This window comes from Molothrus ater, chromosome 34 (genome assembly GCF_012460135.2).
Source record: "Molothrus ater isolate BHLD 08-10-18 breed brown headed cowbird chromosome 34, BPBGC_Mater_1.1, whole genome shotgun sequence".
Taxonomy (NCBI): domain Eukaryota; kingdom Metazoa; phylum Chordata; class Aves; order Passeriformes; family Icteridae; genus Molothrus; species Molothrus ater.
This window is the reverse complement of record NC_071661.1, coordinates 140,568-159,678: the sequence shown is the minus strand read 5'-3', so window position 1 is coordinate 159,678 and position 19,111 is coordinate 140,568. Positions and strand designations below refer to the sequence as shown.

At 53.4% G+C, this 19,111-nt stretch overlaps 1 protein-coding gene and 1 pseudogene across 1 annotated transcript; one reads left to right on the top strand and one right to left on the bottom strand.

Moving 5' to 3' along the window:
• Positions 1-18,824, bottom strand: part of LOC129047051 (zinc finger protein 135-like) — a 208,199-nt pseudogene extending 189,375 nt beyond the window's left edge.
• Positions 1,241-2,250, top strand: LOC118700676 (olfactory receptor 14I1-like). Its single transcript, XM_036405270.2, has one exon. It carries the CDS (start codon positions 1,265-1,267, stop codon positions 2,195-2,197), a length of 933 nt encoding a protein of 310 aa, XP_036261163.1. The 5' UTR covers positions 1,241-1,264; the 3' UTR covers positions 2,198-2,250.
• Positions 18,825-19,111: the final 287 nt, after the last annotated feature.

Genomic DNA, 19,111 nt, shown 5'->3' with positions numbered 1-19,111 from the left:
GTCCAAGAAACTTTGGAGTTGGATTCTGCCTTGGAGTTCCTGAGAGGTTTCTTCATCTCCCTCTCAGGGACTGATGTCCAGGGCCTGAGCACAAACGCCCAGAGGCTGATTAAAGTCCTTGTGCTGTGTCTGTGCTGCTGAGCTGGGCTGGGCTCCTGGCACAGAGGCAGCTCCTGCTCACCAAGAAGAGCTTCAAAAGCACATTTCTCTTGAGGAGCAGCTCTTGTGCCAGCCCAGCAGGGCTGGGGCACTGCCTGCAGCCAGCCCGGGCACAGCACAGAGGCACAGAGAGCTTCAATCAGTCAGGGCTGGGAAGGGGCTGAGAAGTGCCTGGGGCACAATCACTGCCAGCCCTTGGCACAGCAAACTCTGGCTGCAGGACAATGCAGCTGCAGCTCCTGGAGCCATCCCCTCAAGCTGGAACATCCCAATGCCTGCAGAGCCTGTGAGTACATTCTCTGCTTGTCTCTTGTGCAGAGCAGCCAGGGGTGCCCAGGGCTGTCCTGCAGAGCAGGGTCCTGCAGCCCAGGGCGCTGTGCTGGGGCAGGGACTCTGCTGCCTGCCAGGGACAGCTCTCAGCCAGCCCTGGCAGCTGCTCCCAGCACTGGGGGACAAGATCTGGGTGGCAGGAGACAGCTGGTGAGGCTTGGGAGTGTTCTCCTTGTGTGGGGAGGATGCAGCATTGTTCAGGACTGCTCCCAGCATGGCATTGAACTGCATTTCCAAGTTGATTATACAGGGAGCACAGCAAGGGAGGACCTGAATAAAAGGGAAATGCCTGCTTTATTAATCTACTGCTCTAGGTTGCATGGATGGGAAATTGCCCGTAGATATTCATGTCTCAGTTCAGGTGGAAAAAAACCAAATTTCTCTCTGATCTGAGTAAAGCAGGCAGAGACAGAAATCAGCACAGGGCCCCTTAGAGGCAGCATCCGTGTAACTTTTCCTGCCTCCTCAGGGTTGCTCTGATGTTGCCATCAGAGCCTGCAGAGCCAGAGCTGCCCCTGGGCAGTGCCTGAGCTGCGAGGGCTCTGCCGGGCAGAGCTGAGCCCCCAGGGCTGGGCTGGGCTCTGGCAGCCCTGGCAGGGCCCAGCCCTGGGCACAGGGAAGCAGCTGCTGGCAGGGACAGCTCCAGGCAGCAGAGCCCTGGGCAGGCAGTGGGGGGAAAGTGCCCCCAGGCTGTGCTGGGATATTTCAAGTCCTCTCCAAACCCAACTATTCCATGATTACTTTTCTTACAGATCCCCATGTGCAGCCCCAGCAAATGTCGAACAGCAGCTGCATCAGGCACTTCCTCCTGCTGGCATTGGCAGACACGCGGCAGCTGCAGCTCCTGCACTTCTGCCTCTTGCTGGGCATCTCCCTGGCTGCCCTCCTGGGAAACGGCCTCATCATCAGCGCCGTAGCCTGTGGCCACCACCTGCACACGCCCATGTTCTTCTTCCTGCTCAACCTGGCCCTCAGCGACCTGGGCTCCATCTGCACCACTGTCCCCAAAGCCATGCACAATTCCCTCTGGGACACCAGCAACATCTCCTACACTGGATGTGCTGCACAGCTCTTTTTCTTTGTGTTCTTCATCTCAGCAGAATTTTCCCTGCTGACCATTATGTGCTACGACCGCTACGTTTCCATCTGCAAACCCCTGCACTACGGGACCCTCCTGGGCAGCAGAGCTTGTGCCCACATGGCAGCAGCTGCCTGGGCCAGTGCCTTTCTCAATGCTCTCATGCACACGGCCAATACATTTTCCCTGCCCCTGTGCCATGGCAATGCCCTGGGCCAGTTCTTCTGTGAAATTCCACAGATCCTCAAGCTCTCCTGCTCCAAGTGCTATCTCAGGGAACTGGGGCTTCTTGCTGTTAGTGGCTGTTTAGGACTCGGCTGTTTTGTGTTCATCGTTTTCTCCTATGTGCAGATCTTCAGAGCTGTGCTGAGGATCCCCTCTGAGCAGGGACGGCACAAAGCCTTTTCCACCTGCCTCCCTCACCTGGCTGTGGTCTCTCTGTTCCTCAGCACTGGTATATTTTCCAACCTGAAGCCCCCCTCCATGTCCTCCCCATCCCTGGATCTGTCCCTGTCAGTTCTGTACTCAGTGGTGCCTCCAGCCCTGAACCCCCTCATCTACAGCCTGAGGAACCAGGAGCTCAAGGCTGCAGTGTGGAGACTGATGACTGGATGCTTCCAGAAACATTAAACTGCTGGCCAATTTCTGCAAATCACTTGTAATAAAAGTCATCTTAGATAGTACATGTTGGTTTAATTTTGGAAGTTCTTTCTCTTTTTATTTTAGGTTTTTAATCTTTTCTACAAATAAATCTCATTTATTGTACCATTTCTCATTTTGTTTCCCTCCACCTACCCTGTGGCCACAGACTGTATTAATGAGGGGCTGTGCTCTCAGTGGCTTTAAATGAACTAACGGATCTCCCAGCAGAGTTTTCTGCAGAGATGCCCTTTTGTTGCCTTCTCTGGAGCTGCAGCAGCAATGTCTGTGTGCAGAGCTGGGGCAGATCAGTGCTGGCCCAGCAGCTGTGCCCACCAGCAGCAGCAGCAGCAGCAGCACTTGGTGTTGCCAGTGCTGCTGCCGTGGCCCTGCCCCGCTGCCCTGGTGGCCCTGGTGTTGCTGCAGGGCCTGAGTGCTCTCGGGGCCGGGCACAGCCCTGGGGGTGGCAGTGCTGGGGCTGCAGCAGGGACAGGCCATGGGCACTGCTGGGGCAGCGCTGACGCCTCAGCCCAGGCCCTGGGGGCTCCAGGCTCCTTGCCCAGGCTCTCTCAAGAACACGGCCAGGCCAATGCTCAGCACAGAAACCCCCGTGAGCAGCCCCAGGCTGGCCGTGGGCAGGCTGGGGGCAAACAGCATGGCTGGGGCTCTGCAAGGGCCCTGGGCCAGACGGGAAGGAGCAGCAGAGCAGGGGCTGATCTATCCCCGGTGCTCTGCACAGCCCAGGGCAGCGTCCCAGAGCGTCCTCATGCAGCTGCCAACAACATCCCCCCTCTGCAGCCCTGGCCTCTCCCCCAGCTCACACAGGTGCCCCATCCTTGCAGGCACAGACACGGCAGCACTGCCTCAGCAGCCCCTGTTTGCATTGCACACAGCAGGCAGGAGCACCCCCATGCTGTTGCTGTGGTGACATGAACATGAGGGAGTACAAATGCCATCAGCCCCTGGGGCCAGCAAGGGCTGGGGGACACCAGGGAAACCACTCAGCTTTGTCCTGGCCTCTGCAGTCAGCCAGAAAGTTTGTTCCCATCAGCTGGGAGTTTCCTGTGCCACTGCAGACGCTGTTGCTCAGAGCCAGGGCTGCCTGGCAGCCACCCCCAAACTGCCCTGACCATTTCCTTTGCCTCACCTTTGTTTTCTTTACTCTTCCTTGGTCCAGATTTCTTTGTGCTGCCCACCCCTGTTCCCTCCCCTGCAAACAGCCCATCCCTGTTTGCCCTTTCCTCTCTGGCCCCACTCCCCATTGCAGTTCCTGACTTGGCACCATGGGAACGTCCCTTGGGCAGCAGGATCATCCCACAAGTGCTGCAGGAATTGTCTGCAGGCTCCTGCAGTGCCTGGTGCTGCTCCCTTGCCAGAGCCACCCCAGGCCAGGGGGGCACATCTGGGCTGCTGTGTCTGGCTCTGGGGCTCCCTGTTCTGGGCAATGAGGAGGAGCTGCAGAGGCTCTGCAGGACTGACAGGATGGGCTTTGGGGCTGGCAGGAGAAGCTGAGGGACCTGGGCTGCTGGAGCTGCTGAAGAGGAGGCCCAGGGCTCATCCAAGGGTGGTTTCAGAGAATCCCAGAATCAGCAAGGCTGGAAAAGACCCTAGAAATCATCAAGTCCAACCTGTGCCCTGACACCACCTTGTCTGCCCTGAGCCTTCTCTTCTCCTGGATAAACAACCCCAGCTCTCTCAGCCACTCCTCACAGGACTTGTGTTCCAGACCCCTCCCCAGCCTTGTTGCCCTTCTCTGGACACGCTCCAGCCCCTCCATGTCCTTCCTAAATTAGGGGGCCCAAAACTGGACACAGCACTTGAGGTGCTGCCCAAGCAGTGCTGAGCACAGGGGAAGAATCACTGCCCTGCTGCTTCTGGCCACACCATTCCTGATCCATAGGAGTGACAGGGGTTGGATGAGGGAAATGGTGGGGAGGGGGTTGGGGACAAAGTTTCATGTGTTATCAGCCATGAAGGGTCTTGATCTTTATATCTCTTTAGAGTGCATTAGAAGGTACTGGGGGTCAATATCAGTTGGACATTGCTGATACCAAGCTATAAACAGGAAAAGAATACAGGGCAAAACTGTTCTCTCTGCATTGTTTTCAATACAATTTATTCACATTAAATAAACTACAGAAATCCTTTTAATTAACCAGAAAAGAATTGAACATTTGAATGATTCCCAGGGGCTTTTCTTGTTCTGCTGTTTTGAACACATGTGTATGAGACTTTTTCAGTGAATTCCTGAACTGAAGAGTTCAAGACAGAAGAGACCTCTGGAGTAATAAAATTCATCAGCAACCTCCAAGTGGCTGAGGATCCATCCCCATCAGAGCAGCAATGAACAGAAATGGGCACAGCTTTGTGGCTGCTGCCCCAGCTCTGGGATGGGCCATGGGCCTGGAGCAGGAGCAGCTCTTGAGGGCCCCAAGGCCGGGGCTCTGGTGCTGCCCTGGGCAGATGGGATGGCAGCAGGGGCTGCAGAGCTCTCAGCACCTCAGCCCAAGGGGAGCAGGGCAGCCAGGGAGCCTCCTTTGGCCTTGGCCCAGCACCTTCCCCCATGGCTGGGGCTGAGTCCTGTGGCAGCTGCAGCTGCTGCTGTGCCCTTGGCAGGGGCTGAGGCCGTGGGGCCAGTGCCCAGAGCAGCCTGGCCTGAGCAGAGCTGTGGGGCCAGAGCCGGCTGGGCTGGGCTGGGCTCAGAGAGGCCCTTGGTGCTGCCCAGAGCTCAGGGCAGCTGGCAGAGCTTGCAGGGAGCTGGGCTGGGCTCCGAGAGCCTGGCCCAGAAACCATCAGTGTCCATCTCAGCCTGGCTGAGCGTGCAGGGGCAGGACTCAGGCCAGGCCTTGTGGGGCAGGGCCAGCACCTGTGCAAGGCATTGCAAACAGGCAAGTGGCCCAGAGAGGAGGCTGCTCTGTGCCCTTGGTGGCACGGACAGAGCAGGGAGGGGGCCCAGGACATTTGTCAGCGCCAGCCTCTGTGCCCATGCGTTGGCAGCCCTGGCTGCTGAGCCCAGCTTTGGCCTGGGCTGAGTTTGGCTGTGGCCCAGCTCCATCCTCCTGCGGGGCTCAGGGCCTGTTCCCGGCCATGGCCAGCCCTGGCTGCCTCTCTGCTGGCCCCGAGGCCGGCAGAGCCCGGGGCAGGGCTGTCTGTGCAGCCCCACAGGTGCCACGGGCTCTGCAGGAGCTGGCAGAGGCTGCCCAGCAGGGAGGCCATGGGGCACAGAGCCCCAGGGCTGCTGTGGGCACCACGGCACAGGGGCCGTTCCCAGCCGCAATGTTCCTGGCCTGGGCTGGGCCTGCACAGGGGCTGGGCCACCATGGCTGGGCCAGCACAGGGCCACAAAGGGGCCACGCAGCCACTGCCGGGACTGACGGCAAGGCCAGGCACACACAAGCAATTGCTGAGCATGGCCTGCGCTGGCCAGGCCTGACTGTGCCAAAGGCAGAGCTCAGCTGCCCTTGGGGGCTGCAGCAACACTCCAGAGCCCAAAGAGCCTCCATGGCTGGGCTGGAGACCAAGGCTGCAGGAGGGAAATGCAGGGCTGCTGCGGGATGGGGAGGCCATTGAATTCCAGCACACACCTCAGCTCTCTGATGATCCCAGCACCATGCTGGGCCCTGTTTCAGCCTGGAGCAGAGCAGATGTTGATGGCACAGGAGCCCTGCGGGGCTGTCAGGGACCTGCAGCTTGCAAGGTGCTCTGCTCTCCCTCAGGTGCTCTCGGAGAGATCCAATCCCAGCTGGACACCTCAGGGCACAAGTGGCACTGCCTGTCCATGGGCACACTGCTTATGTCTGCCTCGAAAAGGGGTACAGGTTATAATGTCTTTTACTTTCATAATATACAAGCAAATCTTTATTATCTTGGTCATTTGAGTCCTTTTAAGGAATGGCAAAGTTTCCCATCAGGAACAGGAATTTCCTGGAGGTGTACTGATGGCAGAAGCAGAAGAAATACTCATTTTCCTGTATACCTGTGTCTCCTATATTCACTGCATTACTCCAAGTCCCTGTTCCTTCAGGTGTTTACAGATCTCCTGTTTAAATGGCCATGTCAAAGGATATCTCTTCACTAGATAACCTTCAACATAGGTGGATCTATATCCTTCCCATTGCCCCCAGCTTTTCTCCTCCAGGTGCTCTCTGGTCAATCAAGTGCCTCTCAACTGACTGGTTTCAGGCCTTGAACTTCAGGGAATTGTCAAATCTTTCTTAAGTTCAAATAAATATCACTTTAGACAACATCCTAATTTTGTTTATATCTGTCACAGAATTATCTTTTCGTATGTCTTTGTCCAAAACTCTTCCTATACAGAAATCCCTGGGGATGGGGGACATGTCAGATGCTGCTGGGACATCCCAAAAAGCTGAGGAAAGAGCTGTGATGGTTATTAAACTGTTCAAATGTTCAACTTGTGTTTGTTGGCAAAAAAACCTTTCTGTGCCTCTGAGTGTCACCAGGCCCTGAGCCCAAAGGACACAAACCTGATGAGTTGTGCTTCCCACTGCAGGGGCTGCACTTGGACCTTGGCTCTGCACAGGAGAGCTCTTCATGCCCTTTCTCTCTTTTCCTCCCTCTGGGCGCGGAGGGAGCTCCTGACTTCAGCGTGTGACTCGTGTGTGCAAAGAGCAAATCTGGGCAGAATCGGGGCAGGGAGGGTTTGGGGGACATTTGGATCTGTGCTGGGCACAGGAGGTGTTTTCCATTGCTCTGAGGCTGTCTGCTGTGCAAAGTGGATTTAATATCCAGCAGAGGAATGACTATGGCATTTGATGGAGCTGTGCCTTCCCTTGACTTTGCTGGCTGGCAATAAATGAACATCCTTCTGTGTCTTGGGCAGCTCCTTCTGCAAGGAAAGCAGGTGGGAATTGGAGCCAAGGAGCTGAAAGCTGCAGGTGCAGCCTGGGCTGGAGGGAGCTCAGATTTGCACAAGGCTGCTCTGAGTGGCAGGGCTTGGATGGGGGAAATGGTGGGGTGGGGGTAGGGACAGAGTCTGATTGATTGTCAGCCATGAAGGGTCTTGATTTTTATGTCTATTCAAACTGCATGAGGAGGTACTTGGATTCAGTGTCAGTTGGAGACTACACATATCAATTTATGATCAGGAAAAAAACCCCTAAACAGGACCTTAAAATCTTTGCTCACTGTCTTTTTAAATAGAACACGTTCAGTTTGAATACACTACTGAAATCTGTCTAATTAACCACAAAAGGTTTGAAAACTGAAATCAAATGATTCCCAGAGGCTTGGCTTGTTCAGGTGTTCTGAATGTTCATGAGCCCTGGGACACTGAATTCCTGCACTGAAGAGCTGAAGGCTGAACAAGCCTCTGGAGCAGGGAAATTCAGCAGCAGCCTCCAAGTTGCTGAGGATGTCAGCAGCCCCCAGTGAGGCCATCCCTGCCCAGAGACCGTGGGGGAATGGGCAGACAAGGAGAGCGTCCCTGGGGCTGGGGCAGCACAACTCAGAGGCACCAGCGGCTCCAGCTGGGCAATGGAGTGTGGAATGTGGCTGGGAAAGCCCTGCCTGGGCTGGGCCAAGCAGGACACACAAGCCCTGACCCCCATCCCCCAAACAATTCTCCCAAGGAGACAATTAAAAGGAATTACAATTGTTTTTGTCCTTTCAGTTGGACTCCCTGGAGAAATACCAACAAGAGATTGTCAGGAGATCAAAAGAACTAAACAGCCTTTACTGGTGACTTTAGAAAATCAGAGAAATTTTGGGAAAGGGTTTTTTATGACATTGTACTTGTTTTGGTTTGTTAATTTAAATTTTTTCTAATCTTGAGATTTCTTAATTAATGTATTTATGAATGTGGTGGGTTTTAGTGTCGATTAAGTATTTATGTATTTATTTTGTTGTGAGATAGGATCAGCAGAAAGGTAAAGTAGGCTTAAAATTCCAAAAGGGTTTAAAGAAAATTTTATTAAAAGTAACTAAAAGAAAAAAGTAGTAAGAATGAAAATAAACTCTTTACAACACTTTATTTTTCTTTACAAATTTCCTTTTTCTGACAATGTAAAGAAACTAAATCTAAAATTTCTAGTTAGATTACTATTTCTAGATTAGTCTTTTTTTAGTTGACTTAGGGAGAGAAGTTTTTCTTGTTAAGGTCATGGCGATTTTTTTACAAGAGGAAAAAAATAGGAATTTGTGGTTCTTAATTTTGTCATGGATCACAGTTGTCTGGGGAACTTTGTTATTCTGAAGTTGGTTTTTGTGCTACAAGCTTTTTCACAGCTTGTTGATGGGCCATGTTGACTTAAGAGGTATTGTTTTAAAGATGAATTCTTTAAAGATAAAAGTTTTTATTATTTACTTTACAAATTATTTTTATCTCTGGGAATAGAGATCTTCTCTTGGAGATACTGGATTACTTTTTTTTTTCCCTGTTTAAGCATTTTATGAAATTACAGTTATTTTAACATTTACTTATTTTAGTATGGAGGTTTTTCTTTGATAATAATCTGAATTTTTTAAAATTTTTTTTGTGTTATAAAGAAAAAGAGTTTTTTCTTTATAGTTTATAAGAAGATTTTAGTTTTAAGAGTAACATATTTTTTATTCTTTTTTATTTAGGATTTAATTTCTTCTTTACTTACTTTGATAGTTTTATATTGGTTTTTTATAGACTTGTATTTTGTTTTTCTTTTACTCATGGGAGGATTGAAGTATTGAAAGAGTTAACACCTGACCTGCTGGCATCGTGTGATGGAAGTCGTGGTTGGGTTGTGTAAAATTGGTTTTATGGCTGGTTTTAGGTTTTTTTGTGTTTAAGTTGTAGGGTTATTTTGTATGGTTGTAGGTTGTAGGGGTTTTGTTTTGAGTTGTGTTGTGGGGCGGGGACTTGATGGTAAGATTTTAATGGCTGTGGCTGGCTTTGTTCTGGTTGGGGTTTTGTAGCCTCTTTTGTTTTCCTGTTTGGGAGTTGTTGGGGTTTGGTTTGGTCAGAATGGGGCCAGTGGGGGTGGGGGGGGCGTGGCCCGGGGAGCGGGGAAGGGGCTCAGCCCATGGCAGGGTTGCTTGGTTTGGTTTGGTTTGGTTTGGTTTGGTTTGGTTTGGTTTGGTTTGGTTTGGTTTGGTTTGGTTCAGATGGGGGCCGGGGCCGGGGCCTGCTGCTTCTTTGTTGACTGGGAAAGAAAGAGGAGGTTGCTGGGTTTTTTCATCTTTAACATTTGTGTTTCACAGAGGCATGTTCAGTATCTCAGTGGTTTAACAGATTGTCAGTGACACAAAAAGTTTCATATTACGTTTTAAAATTCTTTTCATATCAAATTATGACAAACATTCAACCAACAAAAACACTTTTTAAAGCATTGACTTGGCCCATTCAACTTCACAAACTCTAAGCCTGTTCAATTTAATGTTAATCAAAATTTACAGGAGCACAGAAATAAAAGAAGACACAGAAAGAGAGAAAGACATAAAAGATACAGAGGAGCACACACACAGCTACCAACTCCTGGATTCCAGCAGGGTTCAGATGGAAATTCCAAGAGGAGGCAGGGTCAAGATGTGTGCTTGCCTTGTGGTCAGCCTTCAATACCCCTTGGTCTTCCTGGGCCCTTCCCCCAGGTGGGGCTTGGGCTCATTTGGTCCCTCAGGGGCTGGGCTGGGGCCTGCAGAGGTGGCTGTGGAGCATTGCCTGTGCTGTGCCAGGGACTGGCAGCCACTGCTGGGCTGGGATAGAGGCTCTGGGGGGATTGGGGTTCCAGGGCAGGGCAGGGCTGGGCTTCCAGGGCAGGGCAAGGCTGGACCTGCCCCTTCCTCCCCCACACACAAAATGTTTTGAGCCGACAATCTCCTCCAGTCTGTCACAATAGGGAATGTTGGAGGTGCAATCCAAATTCTACTTATGGGTGCCTGGAGGAGAACAGTTCTTTCCTATAGGAAGGAAAGCAGAGAGTCCCAGTGTTTGGAAGGCAGGTGAGAGCCTCACTAGGCCAAGGTCTGGCAGACTTGTCAGTAATGGCAGATTTTGTCTGGGAGCAGTTGTTGGATTTAGGGAAGGTGGAACCCAGTCTTGGCCATGGATGCCTAGAAAAGCGAGATAGTTCTTTTATATAGGAAGGAAAGCACACAGCATTCCGCAGTGTTTAAGGGACAGATGGGAGGTGACCCTTGTGAAACCATTCCAGCCAGACTTGTCCTGGCAATACTCCTATGGGAACAATCACTGGATATAAGGAAATTTGGAGGTGAAATCCTAATTCTGGCCATGGGTGCCTGGTGAAGAAGGACAGTTCTTTTCTATTGGGAAGGAAAGCACGGAACACGAGTGCTTCAGCAGCAGATGAGAAGAGACCTTCGACATGCCAAGGTCAGCTGGACCAGTCAGGTGGCCCCCGGGGGGGCCAAACCAGCCAAACCTGTTCCATGTTCTTTTGGTTTTATGGTGCCCCATAGTGTCACAATGGCTCCTTGGACCCATGGGGCCCTGCAGTGTCATAATGGTGACTTGATTCCATGGGGTCCAGCAGTGTCACAATAGACCCTTCTTTCGATTGGGTTCCACAGTGTCACAGTGGCCCCAAGGTTTCATAAGGCCCCACAGTATCGCAACGGTTCTCTTGGTTCTCTGGGGACTCCCAGGGTCACAGTGGTCTCACTGATTCCATGAGGCCTCACAGTGTCACAATGCTTTGCTTATTCCATGAGGACCCACAGTGTCACAATGGTCCCTCGGTCTCACAGGGCCCCACAGTGTCACAATGCTCCCTTGGTTCCATGGCCCTGTGCTGCTGCATTCCCCCCTCCCCTTCTCAGGCCGCCCTGCCAGCTGAGAAATGCTCCTTGGGGCTCAGCCTTGGCCAACAGCCCCTGGGCTCAGCTCCTCTGCAGCTCATCACAAACACTGTCTGCTCCAGGCACTGCTGCTGCCCAACCAGCTCCTGCTTTCTGTAGGAGCAGCCCTGGGAACTGGTTTTGTTCCCTCAGTGGCACAACATCCCTGTTCTCACACTGCCAAAGAAAGCTGTTGGTGCCAAGTGTGGCCAGGATGAACCATTGCTGGGACTGAAGCCCCTCTCTTGGGGCCCTGCAAACAGCGCTCCAAAAGGAGCCCTTGGAGCTCTCGTGGGCCAGCGACTCCCTCTGAGTGGGGCCTCTCCCAGCCGGGAACTCTCCCGTTTGCTGCACTCGGGGATCCCCAACAACGACAGAGCCAGGGCCGATCCCCCCACTCCTCCAGGCTCAACCCTTGGCCCGCTGGGGAGATGCCAAAGGATGCACAGGGAGCATTTCCTGCCCTCAGGGGAATTTCTCCCAGGTGCCTTGCACTGACTCTTTGTGTCTGTGTGCACACAGGAGTGCCTGTGCTGGGGAAATGTGGCAGAAATGCTGCTCTCTGAGGGCTTTGAGTGCCTTGGATAGCTGAGTCAGTCAGGCCTGTACGAAATGTTCAGTCATGAGGTATGAGCTAAGTTATATGCTCCTGAGAGTTTTTCTTCTGCTAAGTTGTTATTTTAATGTAAGTTGTTAGGCTAAGTTAAATACTGTTAAGTGTTATTCCTCTGTTAAATTGCAAAGTCATAGGTTATAAGTTAGGTTAAATACTGTTAGCTGCTCTTTTTTCCTAAATTGTGACATTTAAGCTATCAGTTACAGTTAAGTCCTGTTAAGTTTGAGCTCTGTTAAACCTTTGGGCTGTATTCCTTTTATCCTTCCCCTCACTGTCCTTGTGTCACACACATGCACAAGAACAGTTCTTGTCTCGGTCTCTCTGCGAGCCTCTCAGGAACCCTGGGCCAGTCCCGAGTCGGCAGACACCGGGGAGGGCAGCCCCGACACGGCCGACAGCAGGGAGACACTCTCTGTGCCCCGAGGGTACTGAGGGTACTTAGGCTGGTTGCCTTCGCTGCAGCAGAGACAGCAGAGACATCGGTAGAAGAGAAAGGGCCGACTCTTAGCAGGGGTTAATCCAAGGTTTTATTAGGAGTCCCGAAGGAGCTCCTGCACCTCAGGGGGCCTCCTGCCGAGAGCCCCGGGAGATGTCCGAAGGTCACATTTAAAGGGAGGTGGAAACCAAAAGTAGATAACATTTTACCAACCAATAGGTATCTCTGAGGGATGGGTACTGGGGGATGGACATATAGGACAGCGTATGGGGCAAGGCCTGGGGGGCTGACCCCTGGCCTCTGGCAAATCACTCGAGGACTTGCACCGAAACTTCTGGATGGGGGGGATGGGATGCTGAGTGATTGACAGAGAGCCAGGGTGGGGGTTTGGGGATGATCTCATCCTGGGAGAGGAATTACACAGGTAAAGGGAGGGGGGTACAGTCTGGGATAAACCATTTGGGAAAAATATGGGAATACAAAACAAAACTACTTCAAAGTATTACAAAATATAAAAACGCACTACAACAAGTTCTCAGTTCATTTCTGGTTTGATTGCCTGGATTTGGTTTGGTTTTGTTGTTGCTTTGTTTCCTTGGTGTGCCTGAAGCTTCCAGTCAGGAGCAGAGTGACTCTTGCCAAGGAACTTTGTGCTGCTGTCCCTTAATATTCAATCTGGTTTTTGCTGCTCCCTTGCTGGGGATTTTTTCAGCGCTCTCAAGGCCTTGTTGGTACCAGGGTGAAGGAGCCCTGGCCCAGGCTCTGGCCCTGGGGGACACGGGGACACTGCCGGGGGGTCCCTGTCCCCCTGTGCCACCCCCAGGGCCCCGGCCCCCCGTCCCCGTGTCAGGCTCTGGGATCGATCTTGTGGAACATCCTCTGGGGGAGGCTGTGGCGCCGGGGGCGGGGGGACCCAGGGGGACAGGGGACCCCGCTGTGCATGAGCAGGGTTGGAGTGCTCTGGGGGGAACTGTGAGGGGGCCCAGGGCAGAGTGACCTCCCCAGTGACCTCACACAGCCCCTGTGATGTCACACAGCCATCTCTGTGATGTCACAGTGCCTACGCTGTGAAGTAGCCCTGTGATGTCCTACAGCTGTGCTATGATGTTTCAGAAGACTCTGAAATGTCACAAAGTCACCCTGTGATGTCACTGTCTCTTTTGTGATGTCACAGCCTGCTCTATGATGTTACACAGCCAGCCAGTGATGTCACAACCCACTCCCTCATGTCACAGAGCCACCCTCTATGATGGCAAGATCAGCTCTATGGCCTCACACACTACACTATGATGTCACAGACAGCTTGTGATGTCACAACCCCCTCAGTGATATCACAAAACCCTCTCTGTGATGTCATACTACCACTCTGTGATGTCATAGCACACCCTTTGACCTCACAGCCAGCTCTATGATGTCATACAGCCATGCCATGATGTCACAGCCTGCTCTGTGAGGTCACACATTTCCCTCTATGATGCTCAGTGACCTCAATGACCGCAGACAACAAACTCTGTCATGTCATAGCCCAATCTGTGACCTCACACAGCCCACTCTGTGCTGTCACACAGCCCCTTGCTGACATCACAGCTGCTCTGTGCCTCCATGACACAGCCACAGAGGAGCTGCTGTGACACAGCCCCCTCTGGGACATGGCACAGCCCCAGCCAGTGCTGAGCCCCTGGGAGCTCTGTCTGTGCCCTGCTGGTGTCCCTGAGGGGCCCTGGCAGTGCCCCAGCCCTGCTGGGCTGTGCACAGGAGCTGCTCCTGGCCAGAGCTGTCTCTCTGCAGCTCTGCTGCCCTTGCCAGGAGCTGCCTCTGGGCCAGGAGCCCGGCCCAGTTCAGCAGCACAGACACAGCACAAGGACTGTAATGACCCTCTGGGGCTTTGGTGCTCTTTGCATCAGACACAGTCCCTTACAGCATGCTCAAAGAACTTCTCAGGAACTCAAAGTGAGCTTTCTCATGCATAAAATTGATCCTTCTGAGGGACAGGACTGTCCCCAGGTTCCAGGTAGAGCAGAACACTGGTGGAAGTGATGACAGGTGGGGACAAGCAAGGCAAAGGTGTCTCTGGTGCTGAGCAAACCTGCGCCTCTGTCCCTGCAGGCTGTGGGCATCCCCCGGCTGCCCCACCTGGCTGGCCCCTTCCTTTGCTGACAGCTCTGCCTCCTGCCTGCCTCTGCCTGCCCACACAAAGCCTTGGGCTTCTCCAGGCTCCTGCTGGGGGACGTGCTGCACCGCAGCCCTGCCCTGCCAGGGAAATTCCTTTCTCCTGGTGTCCACTCTGGGCCTCCCCAGCTGCCCTTGGTGCTATTATGTCTTCTTCAGGCTCATTCCCAATAGGAAGAAAAGCTCCAGCCTCTCTCAAACCACCCTTCCATCCCTCCCAGGCTACCCGTCTTCTGTCCTCAGTCTCTACCCACTGACCCCAGAGCCTGCAGACTCTCCCTGCCAGTTTTATGATGAGGCCTCCAAACCCTATCTTGGGAGATTTTTTACTCCTCTCCAAGATCTGTGAAAATGGAAAAATAGAGATCAAAGTTATTTTCTCCCAAATCTTGCAGTGACAAAACAAGGGTCAATATCTCTAAGCTAAAGGAGGGAAGATTTACATTTGTTAGAACAGGAAATATGTTGCAAATATGAAAGTGGCATGAAACTGCAACTGTTTTTCCAGAGAAGTGGATTACCCATCCCAGGAATGGTCCAAGATCAGGAGCTTTGTGCAACCTGACCCAGTGAAACCCCCTGCACTCCCCAGTGACAGAATTCCTGTTGTGTGGGTTCTCTGCTGTGCTGGGTGCCCTCACAACGCTTCTGGCCAGAATGTCTGCTGAGGGCAGCCAGGCTGCTGCAGGGGCAGTGCCCTCACAGCCATCACCATGGCAGGCCTGTTCCCTGGGCCTGGCTCTGCCCTTTCCTCTGCCCCTGCCTTGGCTCTGCTGGCATGAAGAGTTTTGTCATTGATATCTTGTCCCCGAGGTGCTGGGGCCAATGGCTTCCCAGTCAGGCTCCTGGAGCAGAAGTGGCTTTTCAGAGGCCAGCCAGGAAGGAGCCCTGAGGCAGCAGCTCTGCAGTGGTGGCCACCAGGCCGGGCTGCCAAGGGAGGCTTCTGGCCATGGCCTGCAAGCAGCTGCTGCTGCCAAGGTGCCTTTGGTGCCTCAGGCTCTCCCTGGCACAGCTCCCAGCACGGCACTCTGCCCTTGTGCCTGAGGCCTTCCCTGTGCTGGGGCTGGCCTGGGGCTTTTCCTGCAGCGGGACCTGCCCTGCTGATGGCACAGGAAAGGCAGTTCCTGCTGGAGCAGGAGGCTCTGCCTGCAATGGGCTCCAATGACTACAGCAAGGCGCCCTGTTGCTTCCTGGAGCACAATATTCTAATAATTGTTATAGCTCCTGAACTGTGGAGTAAATAACTCTGGTTAAGATCTTTCTGTCCGATCATGATCAGACACAATCAGAGCTGTATTTATACTAATTTATCTGGTATTCCATTGTTAATCTTGTGGGACAAATTGTGCTAAATTTGAATTCCACCTGTTCAATCTTTTACACCTTCGCAAAATTCTGGGTCTGGGATTGGATCCAGCCGCTCCCAGTGTCCTCTCTTGGAAGGAATTTTAAGAGTCTAGGGCCCTGCAGGGGTTTGAGGATCCATGGTGGCTGTTGGGTCACATTTCTCTACCTCATGTCTCAGCAGGAATTTCTGAAAGAAAGAAAGAAAGCTTTTGTCTGAAGCTCCCACTGTGCCCATGACAGGAACCCCTGTGAGTGTCTGGGCCATCCCAGCTCTTTGGCAGCCTGGGGACTCCTGGGATGTCACCGTGGAGCCCCCGTGAGTGCCTGTGACAGATCGGTGCCTTTGCAGCCCAAGGTGCCCTGGGATGTCACCATGGAATGGCTGTGACTGCCTCTGACCACAGGGCTCTTTACCATCCCCAGAAAGCCCTGGGAGGTGTCCATGGACCCCCTGTCCCTGCCTGTGACATTCCAGCTCTGGAACAGCCTCGAGGCTCATGGAAAGATCCCACGGAACTCCTCTGAGGGCCTGTGACAAATCTGATCCTGAGCAGGCAACCATCACCAGGAGCCTGTTGCTAGGGTCAGTTTCCATGGCAACCACCACCAGGCCTTGTTGCTATGGTCAGTTTCCATGGCAACCATCACCAGCCCCCTGTTGCTATGGTCAGTTTCCATGGCAACCATCACCAGCCCCCTGTTGCTATGCTCAGTCCCTTGGCAGCTCCATGGAGACCCCATGCCAGGGGTGGTTGCCATGGACACCAGCTCAGGCCTGCAGCCAGAGCTCGTTGCCATGGCAACCACTGGCAGCCCCATCCCCAGGCTGATGGGATCCCAGAAGCACAGAATTGGCTGAGCTGGGAGGGACCCATCAGGATCCTCCAGTCCAACTGCTGGCCCTGCACAGGACACCCCAACAATGCCAGCCTGGGCCTGGCATCGCTGGCCAAACGCTGCTGCAGCTCAGAGAGCCCTGGAGCTGGGACCCTGCCCTGGGGAGCCTGGCCAGGGCTCCAGCAGCCTCTGGGCAAAAACCTTTTCCTGACATCCAAGCTGAGCCTGCCCCGACTCAGCTGCAGCCGCTCCCTCCACTCCTGTCCCTGGGCACCAGAGGGAAGAGGTTCCCACAGCCCCAGCCAGGGACCCGCTCCCAAGGCTGCTGCCATGGCCACCAGGGCTGGCACCAGCTGGGATGCTCGGTTTCCACGGGCCGGGCTTCAGGAATGGGATTCCCCAATTTCCTGCTCCCGCTAAAACCACGCTGCCCTCGCTGCCCTCCCGCCTCCCATGGAAAGCACAAAAGGCAAAGATCCCAGGCTGGGATAAGAACAATTTATTGGGAACAGTAATGAGATAAGGAAACAAACAGGAGCAGAAACTATATTGATAACAGAAGGGATAAATATAACTGTTTACAGGGAAAACAAAAACACAACTCACTGGGTCTGCCTGGCCACAATTTCCCCTGCCAGGAAAGGACACCCTTCTTCTCAGGGAGACAGAAAGAGAGAGTCCCTTTCCTGCCCCTGGCAATGTTCTGAGGTGGGAGTGAATGTAATGACAGGGCCATGGGCAGACCCTCATGTTCTTCCATCCTACATCAGGTCATTGACAGGGGCAGGAAAAGAAACAGGTGTCTTCCCAGCATGGATCATGGGGAACATGGATCCCCAGGGCTCTTCCCAATGTGGCTTCTCCCACGGGGAGTGAAGCTGGAGTGGTGCATGAAGCTGTTCCTGCAATCGAGGCATTTGCAGGCTGTTCCAGTGGTTTCCTGTCTCACCTATCCCAAACCCCTCAGGTGCGCAAACCTTTCCCCCTCCCCTTTTGCCCGCCTGCCTAAAAGCTGTCCATCAATCTTAACATTCCAGCAGGGTGTCGTGTGGTTGGCAGACGCTCCTCAGGTCTGGGCTCATTGGCTTGTCCAAGTGTCTGTATCCCTGGAGCCTCCCCCTCCTCCCACCTGTTTGGCCCTCATCTGGCCCTTATCCTCCCCCTGTCCCCAGGACGTAAAAGGACACGAGACCATGTGGCCAGGGTCTGTCTGGGAGCTGTTACCACATTTAGAGGTCTACCATGCTGCAATAAAACTCTGGATTAAAGACTCTATGACAGAACCTGCTCCTTTTCTCTTCACTGCTGCTTGAACCTTTTCCACCAAAGGTAAACTGAGTTCCTACTTTGCCTGGATTTGTCTGAGTGCCCAGCTGCAGCAGCCAGCCGGCCAAAGGTATCTCTGCGGTGAAAACACCACAGCTGCAGCCTTTGGTCCAGCAGCGAGGGCCAGAAGAAGCCAGGCCCCCCCACACCTGGAAAACTCGGGGTCTAATATTTAATATCAGGCCTTCCCTTACTGGTGGCTCCATTGGTGTTTTGTCAAGTGAGAGCTGCTGGTGAAGCTCTTCCCACACTGGGGACACTCGTAGGGCCTCTCCCCAGTGTGGATGCACCGGTGGGGGATGAGCGTGGAGTTGTGCTTGAAGCCCTTTCCGCAGTCTGGGCAGAGGAAGGGCCTCTCCTCTGAGTGAGTCCACTGGTGTTGGAGGAGCTGGAAGCTGGTGTGAAACCTCTTCTGACACTCAGGACACTCGTAGGGCCTCTCCCCAGTGTGGATGCCTTGGTGGATGATGAGGGCAGAGCTGCAGCTGAAGCCCTTCCCACACTCCCCACGCATAGGGCCATTCCCCAGTGTGGATCATCTGGTGGCTGATCAGGGTGCTGCTCTGCCTGAAGCTCTTCCCACACTCCAAGCACTTGTGGGGCTTCTCCCCATTGTGAAGCTGCCCATGGACCATCAGCTCTGAGCTCTGGCTGAAGCTCTGTCCACCTTCCTGGCTCAGGGTGGGTCTTTCCTCCTCAGAGCACCCTGGGCTGGGTTTACAGCATCCCCTCCTGTGGGATCTCTGGGACATGTCCTCCCTGTGTGAATTCTGCACCATGGAGCCATTCAAAATGGCCTCTTCCATGAGGTTCTGCCACAGGGATTTGCCCTCCCTGGTCTCCATCCTCAGCTCCTTTTCTGGGGGAGGATGGCCAAGGAGAGGATGGGATTTGCCTCCGTGCCAGAGGGAAGGGGAAGGAGATTCCCCCAGTGCATCCCCAGCAGGACGGGGTTGGCAGCAGGGTTGTCCTGCAGCCGGGGGCTGTGCTGGGCTGGGAGATGGAGCAGGAGAGAGGGGGAAAGGGGCACTGACTTCCTCCTCACCTGCCTGGGTGTCCCGGGGCACCTTCTTCTTCCTCACCGCCTCCTTCTCCATCTGGCCAAGTTTACGGGATGGAAAATCCTGTTTTGGGAAGAAAACAAGGGAAAGGTACATTGAATTTTGTACTTGTTTGAAGGCAAACCTGGGGAGGGTCTAAACCAGGATTGCAATTTAATAAGAAAATGAAGATCAAGGCAATGATACAGAAACACTGCCCTAAACTGACAGAGTCAGGATATAACCTGACACCCTGTTGCTGCTCAGGGTGGTGGCAGCAGTCCCATTAAATGGTGGCTGCAGTCCTGTTGGAGTGATGAACGTGATTCTGTCCAAGCAGTGAT